The sequence below is a fragment of the Tinamus guttatus genome, unplaced genomic scaffold, assembly GCF_059628265.1.
Source record: "Tinamus guttatus ecotype Peru unplaced genomic scaffold, ASM5962826v1 Tinamus_guttatus_pri_ptg000240l, whole genome shotgun sequence".
In the NCBI taxonomy this organism is placed as follows: Eukaryota; Metazoa; Chordata; class Aves; order Tinamiformes; family Tinamidae; genus Tinamus; species Tinamus guttatus.
The window spans coordinates 6036516-6057165 of record NW_028288774.1 but is presented as its reverse complement, the minus strand read 5'-3'; the positions used below and the strand labels follow the sequence as shown (position 1 = coordinate 6057165).

Here is a 20650-nt window from a genome sequence, read left to right as displayed (position 1 = left end):
GGTTGGCTGCAGTGCCGGAGGGAAGCCTCACAGCCCAAAACGCAGTTTCAAAACACTGAACCTGACCAGCAGAGGCTGACCTTGCTCGTTATTATCTGAGAGGGAATAGCGGCTTTGAACATCATATGATCTCTGAAATGGTACCTTTTTCATTAGAAAGCCCCCTGCTGAACGCTGACCAAATACATAGCTTTTTTCCTTGCTTAAGGTGCTGTTTAAATATATATATATATGTTCCTTTGCTAGTTATTAGAAGAAAATCAAAGTGTTACATTCCTGTCGCTCGCAGAAGCCTCTCCTAAGACAGTGCTGTGCTTGCAGTAGCAGGGAACTGAAGCCGGCACCGGGCAGGGCGCCGAGGCCGCAGCCGGAGCGAGAGCTGCCGGCCTGGCCGGTGCCTGAGCCGCCGGGAAGGGGTGACCCAGGCGAGCTTCCCGCGCCGCCGCCACAGCCCTCGCAGCCTGCCCGCCGCCCTCACCCAGCCGGCTGCCTTCCCGGGCCCGGCTGCCGTTGCTGCTCCGGCTCTTGGAGCCTGACCGGCTGCCCCTCCTGTGGCCGTGTCCCTCTGTGCCCCTCTAGGGTAACAGCTTCTGGCTAAGTGTAACTGGTCCTGTTTGTCAGGACCCACGTTGTGGAGTTTGCAGCATCTCCAGATGCAGCATTGTCAAGTTAATGGAGTTTCTGGTCAATCATCTGCTTCATGGTCACACTTGGAATTTTTTGGGAATAAAAGCATGTAAATTGCTGGAGTGCAAGTGGGGGGCTCAACGGCATGGAAATGTTGCTTGTTTATAATGGGAGAAGGACTGTGCAGAAGAAAATTGATTTTGGATTTGATGTGTTTAAACTTTATTCTGATAAGTTTAATCCTGACCCAGATGTACCCAGTACTTAGGCATATGTATTTTTCGGAATAAACTCAGTGAAATTTAAAACCTTCAGAATTTTGTTGTAATTACAGGTAGGGAATCAGAAGCTAGAAAAGAATTGGGAAAGAATTGAGAATTCAAGTTCTACAGAAAATACTCTGTTCAAGAAATATTGGGGGGAAAAAAGCGAGCATTGTGGTATAAATTTAAGAAGAGAGGTATTTCTCAGACAAAAGATAATTGCTTGACCATTTTTTTAATTTAAGAGTATAAATATTGACATATTTAAACATATGAATGACTAAACAGTGAATCTTAGCCAAATTTGTAAAATGAACATGGCAAAAAGAATTGCACTACAAGGCCATTCGTAACAAGTCCTGTGAACCTCTAAGGGTAGACAGCTCGTATTTAGTGAGCCTTTTAGGGAAGAGGGAGGGCTTGACTCCCTGGTGTCTAAGGCTCCTACATTATAAAATAATTCTCACACTGAGTTCTTAGTTCCCCTAGGCGCAAACTACTTTATTTCACCACTGCTACTAATCTTACACTGTCCTTATGTGCAAATGTGTATATGCACCGTTCCCTGTCTTAGAACATGGCAGTCTCCTTCCATGAAGTGTTAATTTCCTGGTGTGGAGTTTGAGAGAACACTTCATGAAGATCTTAAGTTACCTGAAGAAAGATGACACACAAAATGAAGCTTCACTTTGCTCTTAAAATGTACTGTGTTAGAAGTGCCCTGTACCCAGAACGACACGGCCACTTTCCTCATTCTTACAAGAAACTCTCACAAGGAGTGCTTCTGTAATTTGACTTCGAGCATCTGCAGCATATTATGCTTCTCAAACTTCCTTGTCTTTTCCCTCTTTCCAAATGTGTGGCTGTTTCTCCTTGGACATCTGTGCATAATTTCTCGGATGCTCTCAGGAACTCTGGCAGACCCGGAATGAGTGGCCTTGAAGGGTTGTGTATGTGGCAGCTGAATGCAGATTTAAGTTTTCACTTAATTATTGCACGTTTGTCCCTAGTGTCAAAAGTTTGCTAGTATCGACTTTGCAAGTGGATTTAGAGTGTGCCTCAGCAAAGAGCAGGAGGGCTCTTTAAGCCTTGAGAGTTTTTGAATGTTACTTGACCTGTCTCCGTGCTGCTGAGACCACTTTGATAACAAATGGATCAATACCTCACTGTTTGTGTAGAAGTGTCTTAAGTGCTATTGTCGTCTGCTTGCAGCTCCGACAAAGCAATTATTACTCTAAGAGTGGTGGGTTTTACATGTGCTGAACATTAGCCACCCTTGGGTCACCCTTGCTTTTAAGGAAAGCAGCAAATGTCACATATTACAGTGGCACTAACTAGTTCCACTCTGGTTAAGGGTCTGTTAATAATTCCATTATAAAGCTGCTGCTTTCTGGGACATCTGGCTTTCTACAGAAATGGTGGCTTAACTTTATGTAAGAGCATATATCCGGTGACACCTGCTACAGTAGGCAAAGTGCCCCCTCATCATCGCCACGTTGGTTAAGCCCCCACTGCCTGCTCATTAAAGGCCCAGTGATTGGCACCATGAAAATAATCAGTAACAAAATATAATCCAGGCTCTGGAGAAAATGCAATCCCGGCCTCTCAGAAAGTTTGTTTATTCCCTCATCTTCTGTTTTCCCCTTTCTCCTCCACAATACAGTCCTTGAGGGTTTTTTTCTCCGTGTTGTCCATAGGTTGCATGAAATCCTTCCCTTCCTCCCTTTGAAACTGAGAAGGGAGATGGGTTTCATGCTCACTAGCCTGTGTTGGGCATGGGGGACACTAGTTGTTCAGGTGAGAGGAAAAAGCTGGAGCCAGCACTGTGAAGACTGCTGAAGTGAAGAAGGCAGCCACAGCAAGGTGTCCCCTGAGCCTGGTAACTTGAACACCTTGCGATCACGTCTTACCCTTGCTTTGCAGCCCCAGCAGAGATTTCCAGAGAGGAGGAAAAAAACAGCTTTTTAGTACCTTTTCCAGTGATACGAAGAGGAGCCTGAGAGCTTCACTGGCTCCTAAGGAGTGTGGCTTCACTAGAGGTAGAGAGATGCTGGCTGGGTCATTTTCAAGCAGTCCTTGAGGGCTTTTGAATAGCATTTAATTCAGAGTGGTCCCTGGGCTGCTCTGGCTTTCACTGAGGTCTCTGTGATCAGTGCTGTTTACAAGAGGAGGAAAGTGGCATAGTTCATCTTAAGCACCCTCCTCCTCTTTTCCCTGTCCAGCTTGCTCCAGCTAATTTGGATGGGGGGGGTACATGCAGTGGTTGCCCTTCTGATCTTCGTAATTGCCTGTAGCAGGTAACGACCAACACAAAGCTACTGTTAATGAGGGAAAAAGCTATTTTTGAAATTGTAACCACTTTATTCTGCTGCAGGATGTTAATTAAAAAGAAAACTGTAGTGTTTTTTGTCGGCTCTACCCCTAGGAAGGGAATGTCCCATTCCTGCAAGCGACAGCTTACCCTGGACAACAAATGAATCTAAAGTTCCTTTGACCAGCAACATCTTGCAGTGTGAACTCCTCGTAATGAAACCAGAAGCAGCATTTGCTTGCAGATCACTGAGTGCTGCCCAGAAAAGCAGCGAACCTATTTAAACTGTTTGAGTATCTTCTCAACTCCATGGTTTGTTTGTGTTGTAGGTGTGCCGATGTTATCCGTACAACCCAAAGGGAAGCAGAAGGGCTGTGCTGGCTGCAACCGGAAGATCAAGGACCGGTACCTTCTGAAGGCTCTCGATAAGTATTGGCATGAAGACTGTCTAAAGTGCGCCTGCTGTGACTGTCGTCTTGGAGAGGTCGGATCAACTCTTTACACAAAAGCAAATCTCATTCTTTGCCGCAGAGATTACCTGAGGTAAACAGAGGAGCGGAGCGCGGGTTCTTCCTATAAGCCTCTCAGTGTGCTGCCAACTGTTTATCTTTCTAAACTTCTTCTATGGAAACATGTAGTTGTGTGTGGTTTCTCTTGCCTAAAAGGGACTGGAGTTTCTTCCTCTTTCTGAGGATGGCTTTTTGTTTGCAGTTCAAATATTTTGGCGTCAGTGAAGTAGCATGCTGTTTTTAGGTCAAGAGAAGAAGGGCATGACTTAATTTTGTATTGTTATAAAACTTAAAAAGCAAGAAATGTTTACTGAGAAGAATTAGGACAGGATTATGAAGTTTTGCTGCTTATCTCTAATGTTATGCTCTTCACAATTAACTTTACTTTTCTCTTTCAATGATAGCTCTTAGACAGACTTCCAACGCTTGCATTCTGTAAGTCTCAGAGTGCAACACACAGAGCAAAACAATCCAAAATTAGAGATTAACTTTTCCCTCATGAGAAAGTCTACAGAGCCCATAAATAACCCTTAATTTAGAACTATCCTGTCAAGTGTGAGTCTATAATAAATAGCAGCACATGGAGTTTTTGGCCAATGTATATGGGGGGTTGTACAAAAGTATCCTAGATGATGCAAATGAATTGTAATAAGCAGCAGCCCTAATAGAAACATTCTTATGAGGGTCACAGTGCAAAACACTCTCACAGTTTTCTTTTGTTTTTCCTCTGAAAGAATGTACTTGATCTCCAGCTAATGTGTATGTTTCTCCTTTTTTTCATAAAGCACTGATAAAATTTCCTGTTCAGCCTCAACCAGCAAATACATCTGAAGCAAAACAAATACAATATATTGTTTTAAGATAAGGAGGTAAAAAGCCAGCTAACCTTGTGGTATTAAAAAGCCAGCTGCATTAGTGTCAACACTCAGATGCTTCCTATGTTTCAGTGTAGAATGTCTTCCTGAAAAGTCGTAGTAAGATTTTTCTCAGTAAAGCCTCAACAATTTTCTCACTCAGAAAATGAGAGAATGAGCCTTAGCCAATAAGAAGCAGTAAGTCTGTTAGCTGTGGTCCTGGAGGTGCCCCTTGCCTTTCGGAAGCTGGTGTCCCAGAGCTGCCCCCCGGGCGGTTGCTCCTGGCAGAGCTGAAACTCTCAAGGACACACAGGAAACATCTCCGCTCACATTGCATGGGGCAGGCAACAGGAGCAGCACTACAGGGAAGCAGGGGTGCGTCCCCAAACGGTGGTGAGGAGAGACCAAGGTAAAGACAGAAGGGCTGCAGAGAGAAGAGATCCAGAAGGCCCCGTAACGAATGCAGATGCCTAAGCCTCAGCTGTTGTTTTGGTTCTTCCCTGACCCTCCTTCAGTTTGGCTGTACTCTTCCTGTACTGCAGGTGTAACTCTGACATAGCAATGAGGAATGTAACTGTTCCGAAGCATTGCACTTGTTTAGGAGTCATATTAATTCTTTTTATCATGGTACCTCAGTGAGGATTTATTAGCTACTAATCACAGGAAACCCCAGTACCTTTCAACAGAACTTCTTCCAGCATTAGTCTTCCTTCCGGAAACTACATTTGTTTCGAGATTGTTTCTTTACACTTAGCCGTATTAAAACACATTGCTTGTTTACACCCAGCTTGCCAAGTGATCCAGCTCTCCCCGTCAGTCACCCTCCTCTTCCTTATTTATCATTCTTCCAGGCTGTCATTTGTGCCCGCTTGCTAAACAGTGTTTTGGCTTTTTTTTTTAATTTGACCTGAAGGAAAGATGTTCCGTGTTGCAGAACCCTATTAGAAATTTGTCTGATGGGCAGTGATTTCCATTTACGTTTGTTTTCTGAGACCTATAAGCTAGCTAGTATTTCCTCAATTCAACGAGCACTGTCTTGATTTTGGTTTGTTCTAGTTTCGTACCAAAAACAACATACAGCATCGAATCAGGGACCTTAGAGTAGCCAAAGGAGAGCGTGGCAATGCTGTTACGCTTACAAGGACCTGCTTATCACCATAGTTGTGGAGCATCTTGTTCCTTCTTTGGCTGCTGCGAGGCCGCAGACTGTGCTGGAGGTGGGAGAGCAGCCAGGAGCTGCAGATTCAGCCTTTGGGAAGGGAAAACAAGGTGGTGTGAATGTGGGAGGCAGCAGCGGGGGCTGCTCTTTGACCATGTCTGTGCAGTTTCTGTCGCAGCAAGAGCATTGTGCTCTCTGCAGCAAACTTCTGTGCCCCAAAGGGGTCCTCCATTCCTCTGCTTCCACTTGTCGGGCTGAATAACCCAGGTTATCCAACGGAGCAGCCTGCTGCTATTGGTGTAGCGTTCTGGAATTGTGAAGCAGAGGCTCGTGTAGCCTTGTAAAACTGGGTCAGACAGTCTCTGTGCTAAAGAAATTTTGGATATTATGAGCAGAAACAGTAGTTTGTGTGTGCCAGTAGAGGTGCTGAGCACGTCGATGGGCTGCAGAATCTCCCTTAGATCTCCGGTGAATCTTACCCGACTCAGACGCTGGCTGTGGAGAGAATCGTTACGTTGCCAACTCTTTTCTTGTTTTTTTTTTTTTTTTTTTTACTTCCTACTTTAAATATTTCCACTTCTTAATTTAATCTGTTATAGCTGCTTTGACCGCTGCAAACATGTCCTAGATCTTTTTGCAGGCCAGTGCAACGTACCCGTTCTATCCCAGAGAGCTCTGGTGGCTCAGAATGGGGCAGGAGGCAATAACACTAGCTTTGTAGCATAGTTGTTAAGAGACATTGAGCTGTTTAGACAGCTTTATAGCTGTGATATTTCACGTTCTTGCTGAGAAATTTATGTTTGTATGCTTTTGGGGGGGTTTTGCTGCTCCCTTGCCTTCTGTTTTCTTTCCACTAAGTACCTCCTTTAGCATCACAGAATAGGAATTGATAAGGTGCTATGGAGCCCATTATTTTATAAAACTATCGAGCAATTTTTTTTTACCCTAAAACATCTTCTCTTGTGTTCCACACAGAATATTTCTCTCTTGATTTTTATCGTTAGTGTTGATACTTGTGTTATTTGCTGTATTTTAGCAGAATTCAGTCCCATAAATGAGCTTTCATACTTGACATTGCACATGCACCAGAAGCGAGTACTTTATTCGGAGGAGAGTGAAAAGAATTAATTGTCGGCCAGTTTCTATGCAGGTCTTTGAATAAGACTAGTGTCAAGTATTGTATTAACGCCGTATCTGAAAGGAGCCCTAAGGGTTTTGAACGTTCAGGTGCAGCCCTTGCTGGGTGGCCAGCACAGGGCCCGGGGACCAGGCTTGGCCTGCTCACCCGCGTAGGCCGGGGCTGCGGCGCGGCCGCGCGGTGCCGAGCCGGCCGCTGTGTTGGATCGGGCGCGGGGCGCCCTGCTGCGTCTGCTCCTCCTCAGTGGGCTCTTAGAAGAAATTTTTCAAGCGTGTTTCAGGAACTGCCAGCAGACCATAGCCAAATCATTTGTTTCAAAAGATAAACTGTCATCATTGCTTGTGAAGGAACATTTGTTAACCTTCACATTTCATAAAACACTTTCTTGCTCATTTTTTAATCATGAAAGATGAAATTGGATCTTGAGTTGTTATCCTTGCGGTATCACCTCAGTCTCCAGCTGTGTCTAGATGTATCTTTCGATACGTTTTGTCTGAGCAAATAGATTTACCATTTGTTTCATAATCAGAGGTCCAGCATTTCTACCTCTAATTATTTTTGATAAGCAAATGCTATTGAACAAAGTGCTTGTGGGATAGAGGACCTCAGGATGCTGCTCTGAAAATTCCTCAGACCCTAAAACAGCAATTACGTGTTTATTCAGAGCTGTAATTAAAGAGTCACCAAGCTCGCCGTGGCTGTTTGGGTGTTGTATGAGGCTTTCCCAGGAGGGACTGACAACTTGAATTGCAGAGTGATGTGCTGATGAAGAACAAGAAAGGTTTTTTTTTCTTTCTGCCCCAGTCTGGAGGCGTGGTACCCTCACACAAGCAAAGGCAAGTCAGACTCACTTCCACCGAAACGGAACTGTCACTTCTGCGTATGTGATGCTCTGCTAGAGCTCAGGAGATTTTAGGGGGAAGGGGGTGCTTGAAATGATTGGAATCTTAATTAGACTTCAAAGAAACCCCCAAAAACCTGCCTGAAAAAAAAAAATGTCGAATTAGTAGGAGTGAAAGGCTTTCTGGAAAGGCCCGATATTGTTCTTAGTGGACTTGATGGAAATTCATTTAAATGAATTTCAACATGTTTTTGATCATACTTCAAGCTGAGTGTGGCCCCCAACAGACGGGCAACACCTCTGCAAGGCTGCATGCCTGTCCAAGGGCCACGGAGATGTCCCGGCGGGACTGCCAGCCCTGGAGCACTCCGGGTGGCGGGGAAGCTCCAACTCAATCCTCAATGAACTCCACAGTGGGCACTTCCTCATCCAGATAGATGAGATCGCAATTACTGTGGTTTCCAGTTTTGGGATGTTGTTTTTTGTTCTGCTCCGAGTGTCACTGGCAGTTTCCGTTAGCGAATGTAAGTTGTTAGTGGATTGCTACAGGGTCCCTGTAGATGAAGCATCCTGTATCCAGCGAGCGTGCAGCATGTATTATTTTTATGGAATATGAAAAGTAGTCGTACCAAGACGTGGAAGGATCTTCTCTCTGATGCAGAAGAATGCAGTCAAATGCCGTGCTTTTAGTGGGTTTCTGCATTCAGTAAAGAAGGAAATAAACAAAACAGTCAAACTGAGTTGCACATTTAAGCACAAGTCTTCTGAAATTGAAGAGGATTTACCAAAACTAGCAGAATTTACGCTAAACTATGAGAAACATCAATAATAGTCCTTAATGTAGCTTCAGAGTGCAGAAGCTGAAAGACATTTGAAGCAGAGAAGAGCATATTTTGTTTTTTTCCACAATAAGTCAGTGATCTACTTTTCAAGGGATATATTTGGTGTGTTTATGCCCAGAAATGCTCTTTTCTTGTACAGAGAAGAGTTATAAATGCAATGTGGCTGACCAGATGATGTCTGCCAGAAACTAAAATGTGCCTAAATTGAAGTACTCCTTCTTGCATCACAACAGAGAATCTTGCATGTTGCATAGGTTACCCCTACTTCTACACTTGGTATCTATACAGATTAAGGAGGATTAATTAGGCTCAAAATACACTGTGTCTTGGCAGCATTGTTGTGTTTTGTGCTGCTAAAGCACAGCCCTTTTTTTTGTAGTAGCTGGTCCAGGAGTTTCCCACAGCCCAAGCTTTCCAGGATAAACAAACCATACTTAGTTGGTTCATTGCCTTTCTTCTTTTTTTCTTTTTCTTTTCCTCCATAATCTCCCAATGAGGAGGAAAGCTTGTGGGGAGTAATTCTTCTGGGCTTTGATGTACTAACATGCCTCTAGCACTTTCAAACTGGCAGTTTTCTGACAGCTGTTTTTAAACTCCCCTAAGAGAACATTGCTCTGTGTGTGTTCAGCACTGGCTGAGGCGGCCAAGATGGGTTTTAATGTCAGCTGCCACAGGAAGGCTATGGCAGGGGAAGAAGACAAGCACTTCTATCTTTTATCAGAGTCCTAGCACCAACTGGAAATATCCCCAAGATACAGAGGGGGAGACCAAAGGAGACAAATAAGTGAACATTCAAGAGTGAGTTCCCCAGCTGAAGATAGACATCCTTGAGCAACCTTGAAATTTATGCCCAGTAATCTGTGAGCCAGTGTGGTTACCCAACCGAAGGGCTTTTTATACTACACTGGTTCACCTCCTCCTGTTTAGCTATCCATGAATGACAACCCCTTTGGCATGCAAGATGTAAATTCTTCCAGACTGAGCTTGAAGGCATCATGAAAGGACAACTTGACCAACTTCATTAGTATCAAAATGCATTTCCCTTCCTTCAACTGACATGACATTCCACTGCAGTGCTGACAATATTGTCCTGGAAAGAAGGGTGCACCAACTAATATATTTACCATGTCAAAATGCCTATGGCTAATGCAATCTGTATCTGACTTATATGCCTTTTTTTGCAGAAGCAAGGAGAAACAAATGACTTCTTTAAATATTACACAAAGCCTAATTACAAGGAAATTGGGACCCTTGAGCCTCGAGTTGCTCTTGAGTTTACTCTTTTTACCTCTTTAAGTGGTGTTTAGGCTTTTTGTGCAGTTACTGGCATATTCAGTTGCTTTCTCCAATCAGACACATATCTCAACGTATTTCTTATTCTGATTTTCTTCGATACATGTTTTTGGGGGAAAAATATTGATTGTAAGCCATTAAGAGTCTACTGCACTAGAAGGCTAGTTGTTTTAACATTGTAGGGAAAAAACCCCTTAGGGTAATAAATTCAGTGCTGCAAAACAAGCCTTTATCTAGAGTAGATCTTGATTAATCCAGAGAAAAAGCAGCAGCAGAAAAAAGAAGGAATATATATGGGAACCCAGGATCATCTTCTAGTAGGAGTATGACCAGGGGTTCGGTAGTTCTTGGAAAACCTTTGTAGCCAGATAATCTGGATACACAGATATACAGATGAATATTTAAGTATAGAAGATATCTACAAAAGTATTTTATCTTTAGATACACTTATCTTTAGATAAGTGTTTAATCTACTTTCAATTCTTACCTTTCAGTGTTGACAAGGCCTATTTTATTGTACAATTATTAGTTTCAATTCAGCGGTTTAATTTTGAACTTATGCCTTGTGCTTGTGTTTTGTTTTGTTTTGTTTTTCAAAGGGAAGCTTCTAAAACATCTATACTATTCATTATTTAAATGTGTTTGTCCCATTTCCTCTTTTTTATTTCTTTCTATGAAGTCAAGAGCTCCAAACTTTTCACTTGGTATGTGGAGGCAAAACTCCTTCCCTTTTGCAAAATATTAGCTAGTCAAGACAGTGGCCTGCAGAGAAAATAGGAAACTTTTTTTTTCCCCCTTTGTAGCCAGAGAGTAAAACAGATTGTTTTTAGAGATGACAGAAATAGGTAACCAGTTTCTCAGTACAGTCAACCTGCATTTATGGTGTCGTAAGGGAAAACCTTTAAAGAGATGTTTAACCTTTTATGAGAAGTTTCCTTAGGTTTTCCCTACAGTAAGGACCCTTGGCCATTCTCTTCTCCCTGCAAAGCTCCAGAATGATGCCTCTGTTTTACTGTGCCTCTGGTTAACCTCAGGACTGACTGCCAAACTGTTGCGTTCCGGAGGGCTGTCTGGGAGATTGCTCTTCCACCCAGGCAAGGCTCCGCATAGAGCATCCTCTGGCAGTTGTGTGCTACCTCCGAGAGCTCTCCCCTCTTCCCATCATTTCATTTGTATTCACTGCTGCTCCCGTATGCCAATTAGCTTTAATTTTTCCTATACACAGTGACATCAATGGCCAATCAGACTAGAGCATAGCTGGGTTTTTAGTGGGCCTGTAAACTATAGAAAATTGTCCTTGGACAAACTCGGGCTTTTAGACTGGCTGACAACAATAGACATGGTTAAGTTCAGGCTAAGAGCCATTAAACATAATTACTACCACAGGGTAAAAGTTTAATTGTGTTAAATTTTAAATCTGTGTAGTCTGTGCTTATTTACAAGCTAGCTAGGTCTTCCTGTTACATAAGAGCGAAGAAATTTGTACTTAAAAATTGTTGCATTTTAACTTCAAAAGGGAGATGAGAAAAATGTTTTTATATAAGAAGCAAAACAACCGCAAATTGAAACCTTTCTATATTTTGACCTTCTTTTGTGCCAATAGCATCAAGCTGATGAGTAGATGCTGGGCGTATTCTCATAGATTTCTCTAACTTTGATCATGTGAACTTGTGAGAGAGCATTGCATCTGTTATGGAGGTGTCTGGGGGACAGAATGCAGATCAGTTTGTTTGTGTAGGATTGCTTTAAATTTAACCCCAGATGGAAGTTTTTGTAGAAGGTTTTCTTCCCACTTCTTGTCTTTCCTCCCTCCTCCAACAATGTTAAGATCCCCATCGCAGAAAGTTTCAACTCATCTAACCTCCAGGTAAGTAAGTATGAGAGGTGGCAATTTAAAAACAAAACACACACATAAAGGCAAAGGAGGCTGTTCATTTTGCTTTTCTTCCAACAGATTAAAAAGGGGGGAGAATTTGTGTTCACTGAGCTACAAGTTACAGCATATTTTTAGAACCATGGTGAATATAAGGGCTCTAAATCACTCCCTGAAAAGCAGATTAAAATTAGGAAGTGCTAGAAGAAGTGTGAAATGTTCATCTGTTGGGAAGGGAGGGGATGGAGGACTGTGAAAGTTGATAGAAGAGAAAAAGATTAGCGTGCTGACTAGCTGGAAGCTACATTTATGTAGACATTAGAAGGCAACATGATTTCAGCTGGACTGAACATAAGCTTCAGATCTTATGCAAACATTCAAAGCTGTTTAACAATTGCTTTACCCCCAGACCCCTGAAAGGGGACAGGTGAATGTGATGCCAAATACATTTTTCATGTTTCTTAAGCTAACTGTTTAAATAGTTAAGTGAACATCTGTCCCAATTTCCCCATCATTTCCATTTAGAAAAGTCGCCTATTTGAAGGCTGAAGAAAAGCGCCTGCTTAACAATGCAAATGGTGCTGTCTGGGGCCTCTTTATTTTGTTTAATCTAGACTGAGCTCCACACAACTGTGATGCTAATGAATAATGGATATTTTATACTTGCGCTTGTAGCAGTGTTGGTCACAGAGCAAATCTAGGATTAACCTCCCAGTTTCCCTGCCTGCTATATTGGGCTCACAGTTTGCTGTGACTAAGGTGCTCTGAAAACGTAAGCCTTTGCTTTGTGGAAAACGACAAAACCGCAGCCAGGCTGCCTGTTCTCGCTGCGCTGACGCGCGGTACCCATGGAAGGGGGACAGCAGCTTGGAGAGGGGTCTGCCAGCGGCCGTGACTTGCGAGCAGGTCCCGCGCGAGGAGACGCGCGCGCTGCCAATGCCCCGTGTTCCCAGCGCAGCCTGCCGGCTGCGGGAGCCTCCGCTGCCCGCAGCTGCCTCTCGTGCCAGGCTCCAAGAGCGGGAGCGGGGCAGGAGCTTGCAGGGAGCAAGGGGCTGCCCCCTGCGGCGTGTTGGGTACTCAGGGAATTTGGCAGTGCAAATGCGTATCTACGTGGGAGTTGTTCTGCCTTTTCAAATGGAGCCTTGCAGGAAGGATGCTAGGGATTCCCTTTGCAACACTGCTGTCCTGAACCACTGTAGCACAGACGTGTCTGATCTGCAGTAAGTTTCCGCCAGGGAAAATATATTGGTGTTTCTTCAGAAGAAATCTTGAAGTTTTTCAGACAGGTGTAATGGAAGCCCACTGATATGGCTCCTAATGAGGATGAGGAAATTTTTTTTTTTTTTTTTTTATATAATAACTGAGGACCGAGCTGACTCTGCTAGTGCAGCCCTGTGAGGGTGGGGGAGTTATGTGGAGGTTTCTGTAACACTATCAAGTGTTTTAGGTTGCAATTACTGGCCGATAATAATTAGTATTGATTAGCCTGGCAAATTGCAGGTTTAGAAATTGGTTATAGATTTTCCTGGTGCATCCGTGTTGTGGAGCGAGCCAGAAGCAGCGGCTGGAAGCGGCCGCAAGCCCGGCCGCGTCTGCAGGCGGTGGCGCGTTGCCGCAGGCCGCGCTGGTGATGAGCAGCAGCGGTACGTCTGGAGCCTCAGAGTCCCACAAATAAGATTTTTATCTCCTCCCAAGCAAAACGCTAACCATATGTGCATTGACCACAGTCGTGGGTGAACCTCGGTTTTATTGGCCTGTTGATTTGTGCCCTGGCCAGTTCCTGTGTTTAATGTAAGAGCGCGTGCTGCCCCAGGCACACGCGGGTCTGCAGAGACGTGCTCGAGAGCGGGGCCGGGGGAGAGATGCTGCCGTCTTGCTCCAGTGCCCCTGCGGGAGCCGTAACTGCAGCAGACATCTGGGGAGACAGATAGTGAGCGCTGAGATGAACATGGCAGAGCTCCCCGTGCTGAGGGGCTGTCCTCGGGGCCTGGGGAGCTGGCGTGGAACGGCCGAGCGCGCTGCCCGCGCCGAGGTGCAGGGGCTTAGCGTCCCCGGGGCACGTGGCCAGCGGAGCAGGGACTGCTCGCGGAAATGCTTTGCAAAATCCTCTTCCTGGGAGAGTTTGTGCTCTTTCATTTTAGACGGCAGGTAAGTAAGGTAACGTCTTCCTGAGTTGTAGTAGAGCTTTTCCCCGTAAGAGCTGGCAGCGTTGGCCAGTCTGCGTCCTGGTGTGAGCCTGCCTCCCTCGCAGATCCCAGCAAGGAGCAGCGGGGCGAGGGGTGCCGAGAGAGCCTGCCCCGGCACCGCGGAGCTGCGCATGGTTTTTGACTGAAATTTTGTGAGCCCCAAAATAGCAGTCTAAGTGTTTAATGCTTTTCTCCATTAGACAGCAAATTAGCCCTAGGCTCACAAACCAAATGAAGCTTCATCTTGACAATCGGAGCCTGCTCACCAGGCAGTTTTATCCCAAGTTCCCGCATGCTGGTTGGTCAGCGAAATGGAGACTGCAACTTCTATTTATTGGTGCAATACAGTATTTGATACTGCTAATTACACTTAATTAGTCCTTCCACCATTTAATTAAAATGGCTTCTAATGATTGTGCTTCTTTGGCAGGCTCTTTGGTACCACCGGGAATTGTGCTGCCTGCAGTAAACTGATCCCTGCCTTTGAGATGGTGATGAGGGCCAGAGATAATGTTTACCATTTGGACTGCTTTGCCTGTCAGCTCTGCAACCAGCGGTGAGGACACAGTTACTGTGCACACAAACACAAACTAATTTGTACCTTTGCTGACAAAATGGGAAATGTTTGAACCGTGCTACCTTTCTGGTTTTTGCAGCCTGCTAGCATGAGTTGGTGGACTTCTTAGGCTAACCTGTGTGGTGCATGTTAGTACCTGTAGCCCCTTTACTCACTGCAAATCCCCTCGAAGCTGGTGGGATTTGGGGGCGGCGGGGTGGAGGTTGCAGATCTGGACACTGTTATATGCAGCGCAGCTGCTGCTGAATAAAACAACCCACTTTGGCTTCCTTTCAGCACCTACCGTATATGCAGAACACTGATGGTGGAGGAAGAGTCTCTGGCAAACTGGCTTTATTTTGCTTAAAGCAGTTTTTTTACAGGTTCAGAAATGGGGACAGCAAAGAAGGAGCAGACAGGAGGGAGCGGAAGGAGAAATGCACTCTAGTTAAGCCCTTTCCAACATTAAGAACGAGCCCCTTTAGTTGTGCAGTTAATGGGTGTTGCTGGTGCTGTGACTTTGGAGACAGCTGCTGTCTTTCTGCAGGGCTGTGTGCGATGAGGAATGCACGTCAAAGCGCACCAGAAAGGGTCAGGCACCACGTCCTCCCCGGGGCTACCTGGAGTCAGCTGAATCTGGGAGGGCTGTGAAAATTTTTCACAGCACCCTATTTGCTGGTAATTGCGGGCAGAATGAAAGCCCGCTGAGCCAGACAAAGTGCATTATTGCTTTTTGATACATACATACATCCTTGTTCAAAACAGGACTGCAAGCGCATGTTATTCCTGCTGCTTATTTATGTAGGTTACAGTAAGTGCCCAGTGCCCAGGGGTTGTGCGTACACGATATAGTTCATGTCCTGAGAGCTGTGGTTGGGCGTCCCAAAGAGGGGGCTAGGAGGCAATGCTCCAGCCCATGTTTGTAGGAGCATGATACCATGAGGGAACAGAGATGACTGAAGTCTTGGGAAGATGGAGAACCTAATTCTGTAAAAGTCCAGTTAAAACCCTGATTTAAAAATGCATGGCTCGCCCTGGAGCACAGTTTGCAGCAGGACGTGCAGCGCCTCGTGCAGTCAGTCTGCGCTGCAGTGCGCAGCACGTGCTCACCCTCCCGCTCGCCCCGTGAACCTCAGGAGAGCGTCCGACCTGCGCGGCCTGGCTCTCCCTGCTGGGGTTTAGTTTATCCAGGTGAATGGAGTGGCACCTGGTCTGTGCCAGGGCACATAGGAGGAGACTCGGGCCTGCAGCTGGTAGTTCAGGTGGCTTTACTTGAGCGCTGCTATTGAGCACAGAGGCGGTGTTTGCTCGAGGTAGACGTCGCTCCTGCGTCGCGACTCCCATAAATCAGGCTGTCAGGCGCTGCGTTCCTGCGCGGGCCGGCACTGACATCTAGCGGCTCGTGGCTTCGGGCAGAGCCTCTCGCCGGAGGCCCGCGAAGCCCCTCACTTGGCCCATCTGTTAGTTGTTCTGAACGTGCCCCTGCAATGGACTTTGTTGTCGCTTGGCAGCTTGTGCAGGACGTCCCCTCCAGGGGGGACGCCAGGACGTCCCCTCCGCCAGGACATTCCCTCCCGGAGGCACGGCTGAAACTGCTGCTTTGGAGGGTTTTCCTTCCAGAGAAGGAAGTGTTGCAGGAAGTAGAGAAACGGTGCGATTCAGTGAACTTAAGGTCAGAATTGCAGAGATGGATCCCCAAAATCAGTCTGACATTGAAACGCCACCTCTTTCTCCAGCTCTGAAAATACTTAGTCATGAAGACATGTTTCCGTTCAGTTTCCTTACCGCTTGCTTGCCCTTCTTTGTAATAACCGACCAACTGATGTGTGTTAGACTGTGCTTAGCAGAGCAGAGTCTCTAATAATTTTATACTTCATCGGTATAAGGAACGAGCGAGGGTCTCGCTTTCTGCCCGTCTCCATCCGCTCTCATACTCACACTTGGGTGCTTCAGCTTCTCCTGTCGCTCCTAGGCCCTACGCAAATCTGGCTAGAGACAGCTGTTGATTATGCTGATGGCAAGAGTAATTTTTGCATTGCTGTTCCTGGAGATTTATATTGTACTTAAGGTAATGATAGGTAGCAGAAAGCAAGCAGCTGTGTCTGTTATTTGTACTGAGTGAACCTACTGGTGGGGCTTTCAGGAAAACATGTGCAGTGCAGCTCTCAGCTTCAGAGCTATTAGTTTAAAATGAGATCGATCTTTAGACTCGTAATACCAAAAAACAGTGGAGTTTCAGAACTGCTAAAGCACATGCTGTAGAGGGGCAAAGGCAGAACGTCTCCAGTGAAATCAAGTGCAAAGCAGTTCCGAGTCCCCTCTGTACTGCCCTTGCAGATTCATCAGCTGCTTGTAGGTGCCCAGATGGAGAAAAACTCTGCCCATCTCAGACAATAAGGAGTATTAAATGACAAATCTAGAAAGAATTTTAGACAAGAACTAGGTGATGTCCTTGCCAAAAGCTCTGCCTGCAGAGCAGAGAACAGGGTGGTTTTGAGGCCTGTCAGGTCTCCTGAGGGAAGGAGTCCTCTCCCGGAGAGGGCTGCGTGGGTCCCTGGTATCATCTGGGGCTCGGGTACCCGGAGAGGGAAGTGCTGCTGGCCTTGGAGTTTAGTGCCTCATCCTTGGCTGGTGCTGAACCCAAAGCAGCTCTTGGACTGCACTTGCGGAGCATCATTTGTTGTCTTAAGAAACAAAGATTAGCTTCTAATTCTAAAGCAAGCAGGAAATGCAAAGAAGCTATTGGCTCTCAATTTACACATCTCCAATATTATATGTGGAACTTTTTTGACCTTAATGGTCAAATAAAATTGTTAAATATCATGAGCCTCTCTGTCAACTTTAATACAAATAGAACAATTTACATGGTATATAGCGAACATTACCCTTCGCTCAATGAAGATAAAGGTTAGGAGTCCAGCTATCAGGAAATTTCTATTTATTGTTCAGCACTGTACACAAGGGGGTGAGGAAAGACTTAATAGCCAGTCCTTGCCTATAAATTAGTGTAAATACTGCCTCACCTGAGGGGTCTGTGGAAATGCAGAGACCGGGAAGAACTTCAAATACTCTGCGTGATACAGCCTGCTTGACTTCCTGCTTTCAGAGTTTGGAAACCTCTAGTCTGCCGGGATAAATTCCTTAACTTTGTGTCCCCAGCACCTGCAGATGCCCAGAGGCCTGGGTCCCTTGCGGATTATGAGATGAGTTCAGCTGTGCAGCATCATAGAAATAGACCACAAAACCCCAAGGCACATGCAGGGAAGGGGAGAGGGGTGGAAATAAGGTGGCTTTCCCAGGGCCCCAGCTCACCAGGAGAGCTGGAGATTCAACTCAGCTCCCAAGTGTCATCTCCAGACCCCAAACCCCTTGTTCCAAGTTCCGCAAGCAGCTGAAGGGAAGTGTTACCTCTAGTATCACTTGAAGAGTTAAAGCTCTTTGTTCTTCTGTAATACAATCAGCCGGTTACAAAAGCCTATTCCCATGTAGACTTTCTTTTTTCTTTTTCTGTTCTAGATTCTGTGTGGGAGACAAATTTTTCCTGAAGAACAACATGATCTTGTGTCAGATGGACTATGAGGAGGGGCAGCTGAACGGGAGCTTCGAGTCCCAGGTTCAATAGCAAACTCTGCTTCGCTGAAGCACCGTGGGATGGACGTTCGGCCGCGCGAGCAGTGAGGGCGTCCGTCAGCTTGCCTGCAATATTTTTTTAATTCTTGGTCCAGAAAGGACTATATACATTGTAGTACTTTCCCCCCCACCACAAAGCAGTTAAAATTTTAGATGTACAGTTGTGCCTGCTTAGCTGAGCACTGCATTGCCTGTATGTTTGTGAGTTCTTGGGGTCTGGGGAGGGCTCTGTACAGTCTGTTTTCTGTATATAAACTGGAACATTTATTTTATGAGAAATGTAATGCAATTTTATTACTGGTGTGAATTAAAAATTATGAATGTTTCCTGGTCATCTTAACTGTGGTTTGTTCCTTATGTGGTAAAAGCCTGTATTTCCTGTGTTAGATGTTGACCAGACATTTTAAATATATATACCCAAATCAAACCGCAGAGAGGAGCACCAGTGTGTATACACACACACACACACACACACACACACACACAGAGTGGGGAAGAAGCACGGCTCCAAAATTAAAGCTATCTTTTATGTACTGGGGAGGAAATGGGCCACGGGGGTGAGGGTTTGAGGGTTGGGAATTGTCAGTGGGGTTGGCAATTGTCAGTGCTGCTTGTTGGGTCCTATGAAAACGACTGTGAAGTGTCGAGTTGTTGCCTTGTTGAATTGTCTCTCTTTTCCCCTCTAGATAAGTGTAGGCAGAGGGTTGCTAAAATTAGGAGCTCTCAGGTCTGCCTAATGCTGCATCGTTGCAGTCTGAGGAACAGATTGGCACCCGCCGTGGCAGCAGGTGCCTGGGCAGTGACCAGGTTACCAGTTTCCAGCCTTTGCGTGTGGTTCTCTCCTGCGGGACGCCGGCTTTCCCGGCGTGAGCGGCTGCGGAGGCGCTCGGGGCCGCGCGCGTGACGCGCTGGGCTGCAGGGAGCCGGGGCGCGCGCGGGGAGCGGGCGCCACGGGGCGCCCAGCGGCTGCGAAGCGTGGCTGCAGCTCTCTGGTCTTGCTTCTTGTTTTCCCTCCTTCCCTCTAATAAATAGATACCTATAGATGTCTTTTTTGACATGACTGACTTGGTTACTGGTCTTGAATGTTTTCTGAACTACAAATGCTGCACATCTTGGCACTGCTTTACCTGTTGCAAGAAACCCTGTTACCATACCACTAGGACTGAAGCTGGTGAAAAGAGAGGTAAAGCTGAACCCCAGAAACTTAATATGTTCCAAAATACCACCCACCTCCCACATGCGGATTGGCTGGGTGGGCTGCTTCTATGTAAACAGATGTTTCTGGGTTAGGAAGATTTATTGTAAGTTGACTGGTCCCTTTCACCTTTTTAAAGAACAAGTGGCTTTTTGATGAATTAGTATTCTATTTTTGTGTCATTCAGGGTTAGGCTGTGGTGGGTTTGTTTTGTTGTTGGTTTTTTGGGGGTTTTGTTCGCTTGGTTTTGGGGGACTCTGAAGAAACTGGAAATTGGATGCTCTTTCTCTAGAGGTTATTGCAGGTGGCCAGGGACTCTGCTGAAGGAATAGCCAAACTTTGTTATCCAAAGTTTTGGTTTAATTCGTTTGAAATAGGTTGCCAGCCTGTCCTTACCTTTGCCTATGCTCCAAAGTCACTGTTAGCTACATGTCCCATAGGTCAAAATCGGTATGCAATGACAGCACACAGATACTGCCCCTTGTGAGAGCCAACAGTGGTAAGAAACAAAATGATGCAAGCTGGGAGATTTTATGAAGTTTTATCTCAGATTTTCAAGGAGTGTTTGGATATTAAAAAATCCTTTCTAGGTTGGTACTTCAAAGCATGTTCAAATGGGTTATGTGATTCTAAGTTTTGCTGCCTCTCCGCCTCACATAAAAGTACCCAGAGGAGCTGCAGCCTGTCTGTCACCCTCTCCGTGCCCACACAAACCTGTGTGCTCTGACACGTGCTCCCGAGACCGGTGGGAATACGGCGTCTCTAAAAAGTCCCAAAGGAAACACAATCGTGTTTGAGTTTTTGGTCTCAGTGCTGCAGATTTGCTTAACAGAAAGTGGCGGAGTGTAGACGCGCTGGTGAGTAATCGCTGACACGGCGGAACACCGAGCGCAGGAACCTTTTGATGGTGTTGGAGTCGTCGCTTGGCATAAATATTCATTCGAGGAATCAGAGCGGAGTAAATGGCATTTTAGGCTCTAATCATTTAGTATTAGCAGATCGCCTTTTTACTGCTAAAGATAACCACTGCTTAATCAGTTTAGTGACCACTGGTCTACAGTCTGACATTTAAGCTTTTGCCTGAGTCCCTGGCTCCGGAGGACGCTGTCAATGACCCCTCTTGCATCAGCCTTAATAAGCCTCGGAGCTGGCAGGCGCACGGCTCACCACGACGCCCGCACATGCGGCGGCTGCGCTTGCCTCCTCAGCTCGCGTCAAAGCCGTGCGCTGAAATCTAGCGTCTTTCACAGTGGGTTTCTGAGGCTAAAAGGAAGACAATAATTAGAGGCAACCCAGTCTTGGCTTTATGCTCCCTCAGTGCCAGCGTAGCTGCTGTGCAGGTTCAGACTCGGCCTCCCCCGCAGCGTCCATGC

The 20650-nt window shown here is 45.8% G+C and overlaps 1 protein-coding gene across 2 annotated transcripts in view; it reads left to right on the top strand.

Annotated features, from left to right (window-relative positions):
- LMO1 (LIM domain only 1) overlaps positions 1–18422 on the top strand; it is a 57532-nt gene extending 39110 nt beyond the window's left edge. For both annotated transcript variants that reach the window (XM_088525770.1, XM_010228585.2), the window contains exons 2-4: positions 3531–3744; positions 14327–14452; positions 17969–18422. In XM_088525770.1, coding sequence (XP_088381896.1) covers positions 3531–3744; positions 14327–14452; positions 17969–18074 — 446 coding nt within the window. In that variant the 3' untranslated portion in view covers positions 18075–18422. The remainder of the gene's footprint in view (positions 1–3530; positions 3745–14326; positions 14453–17968) is intronic.
- The last annotated feature ends 2228 nt before the right edge of the window (positions 18423–20650 follow it).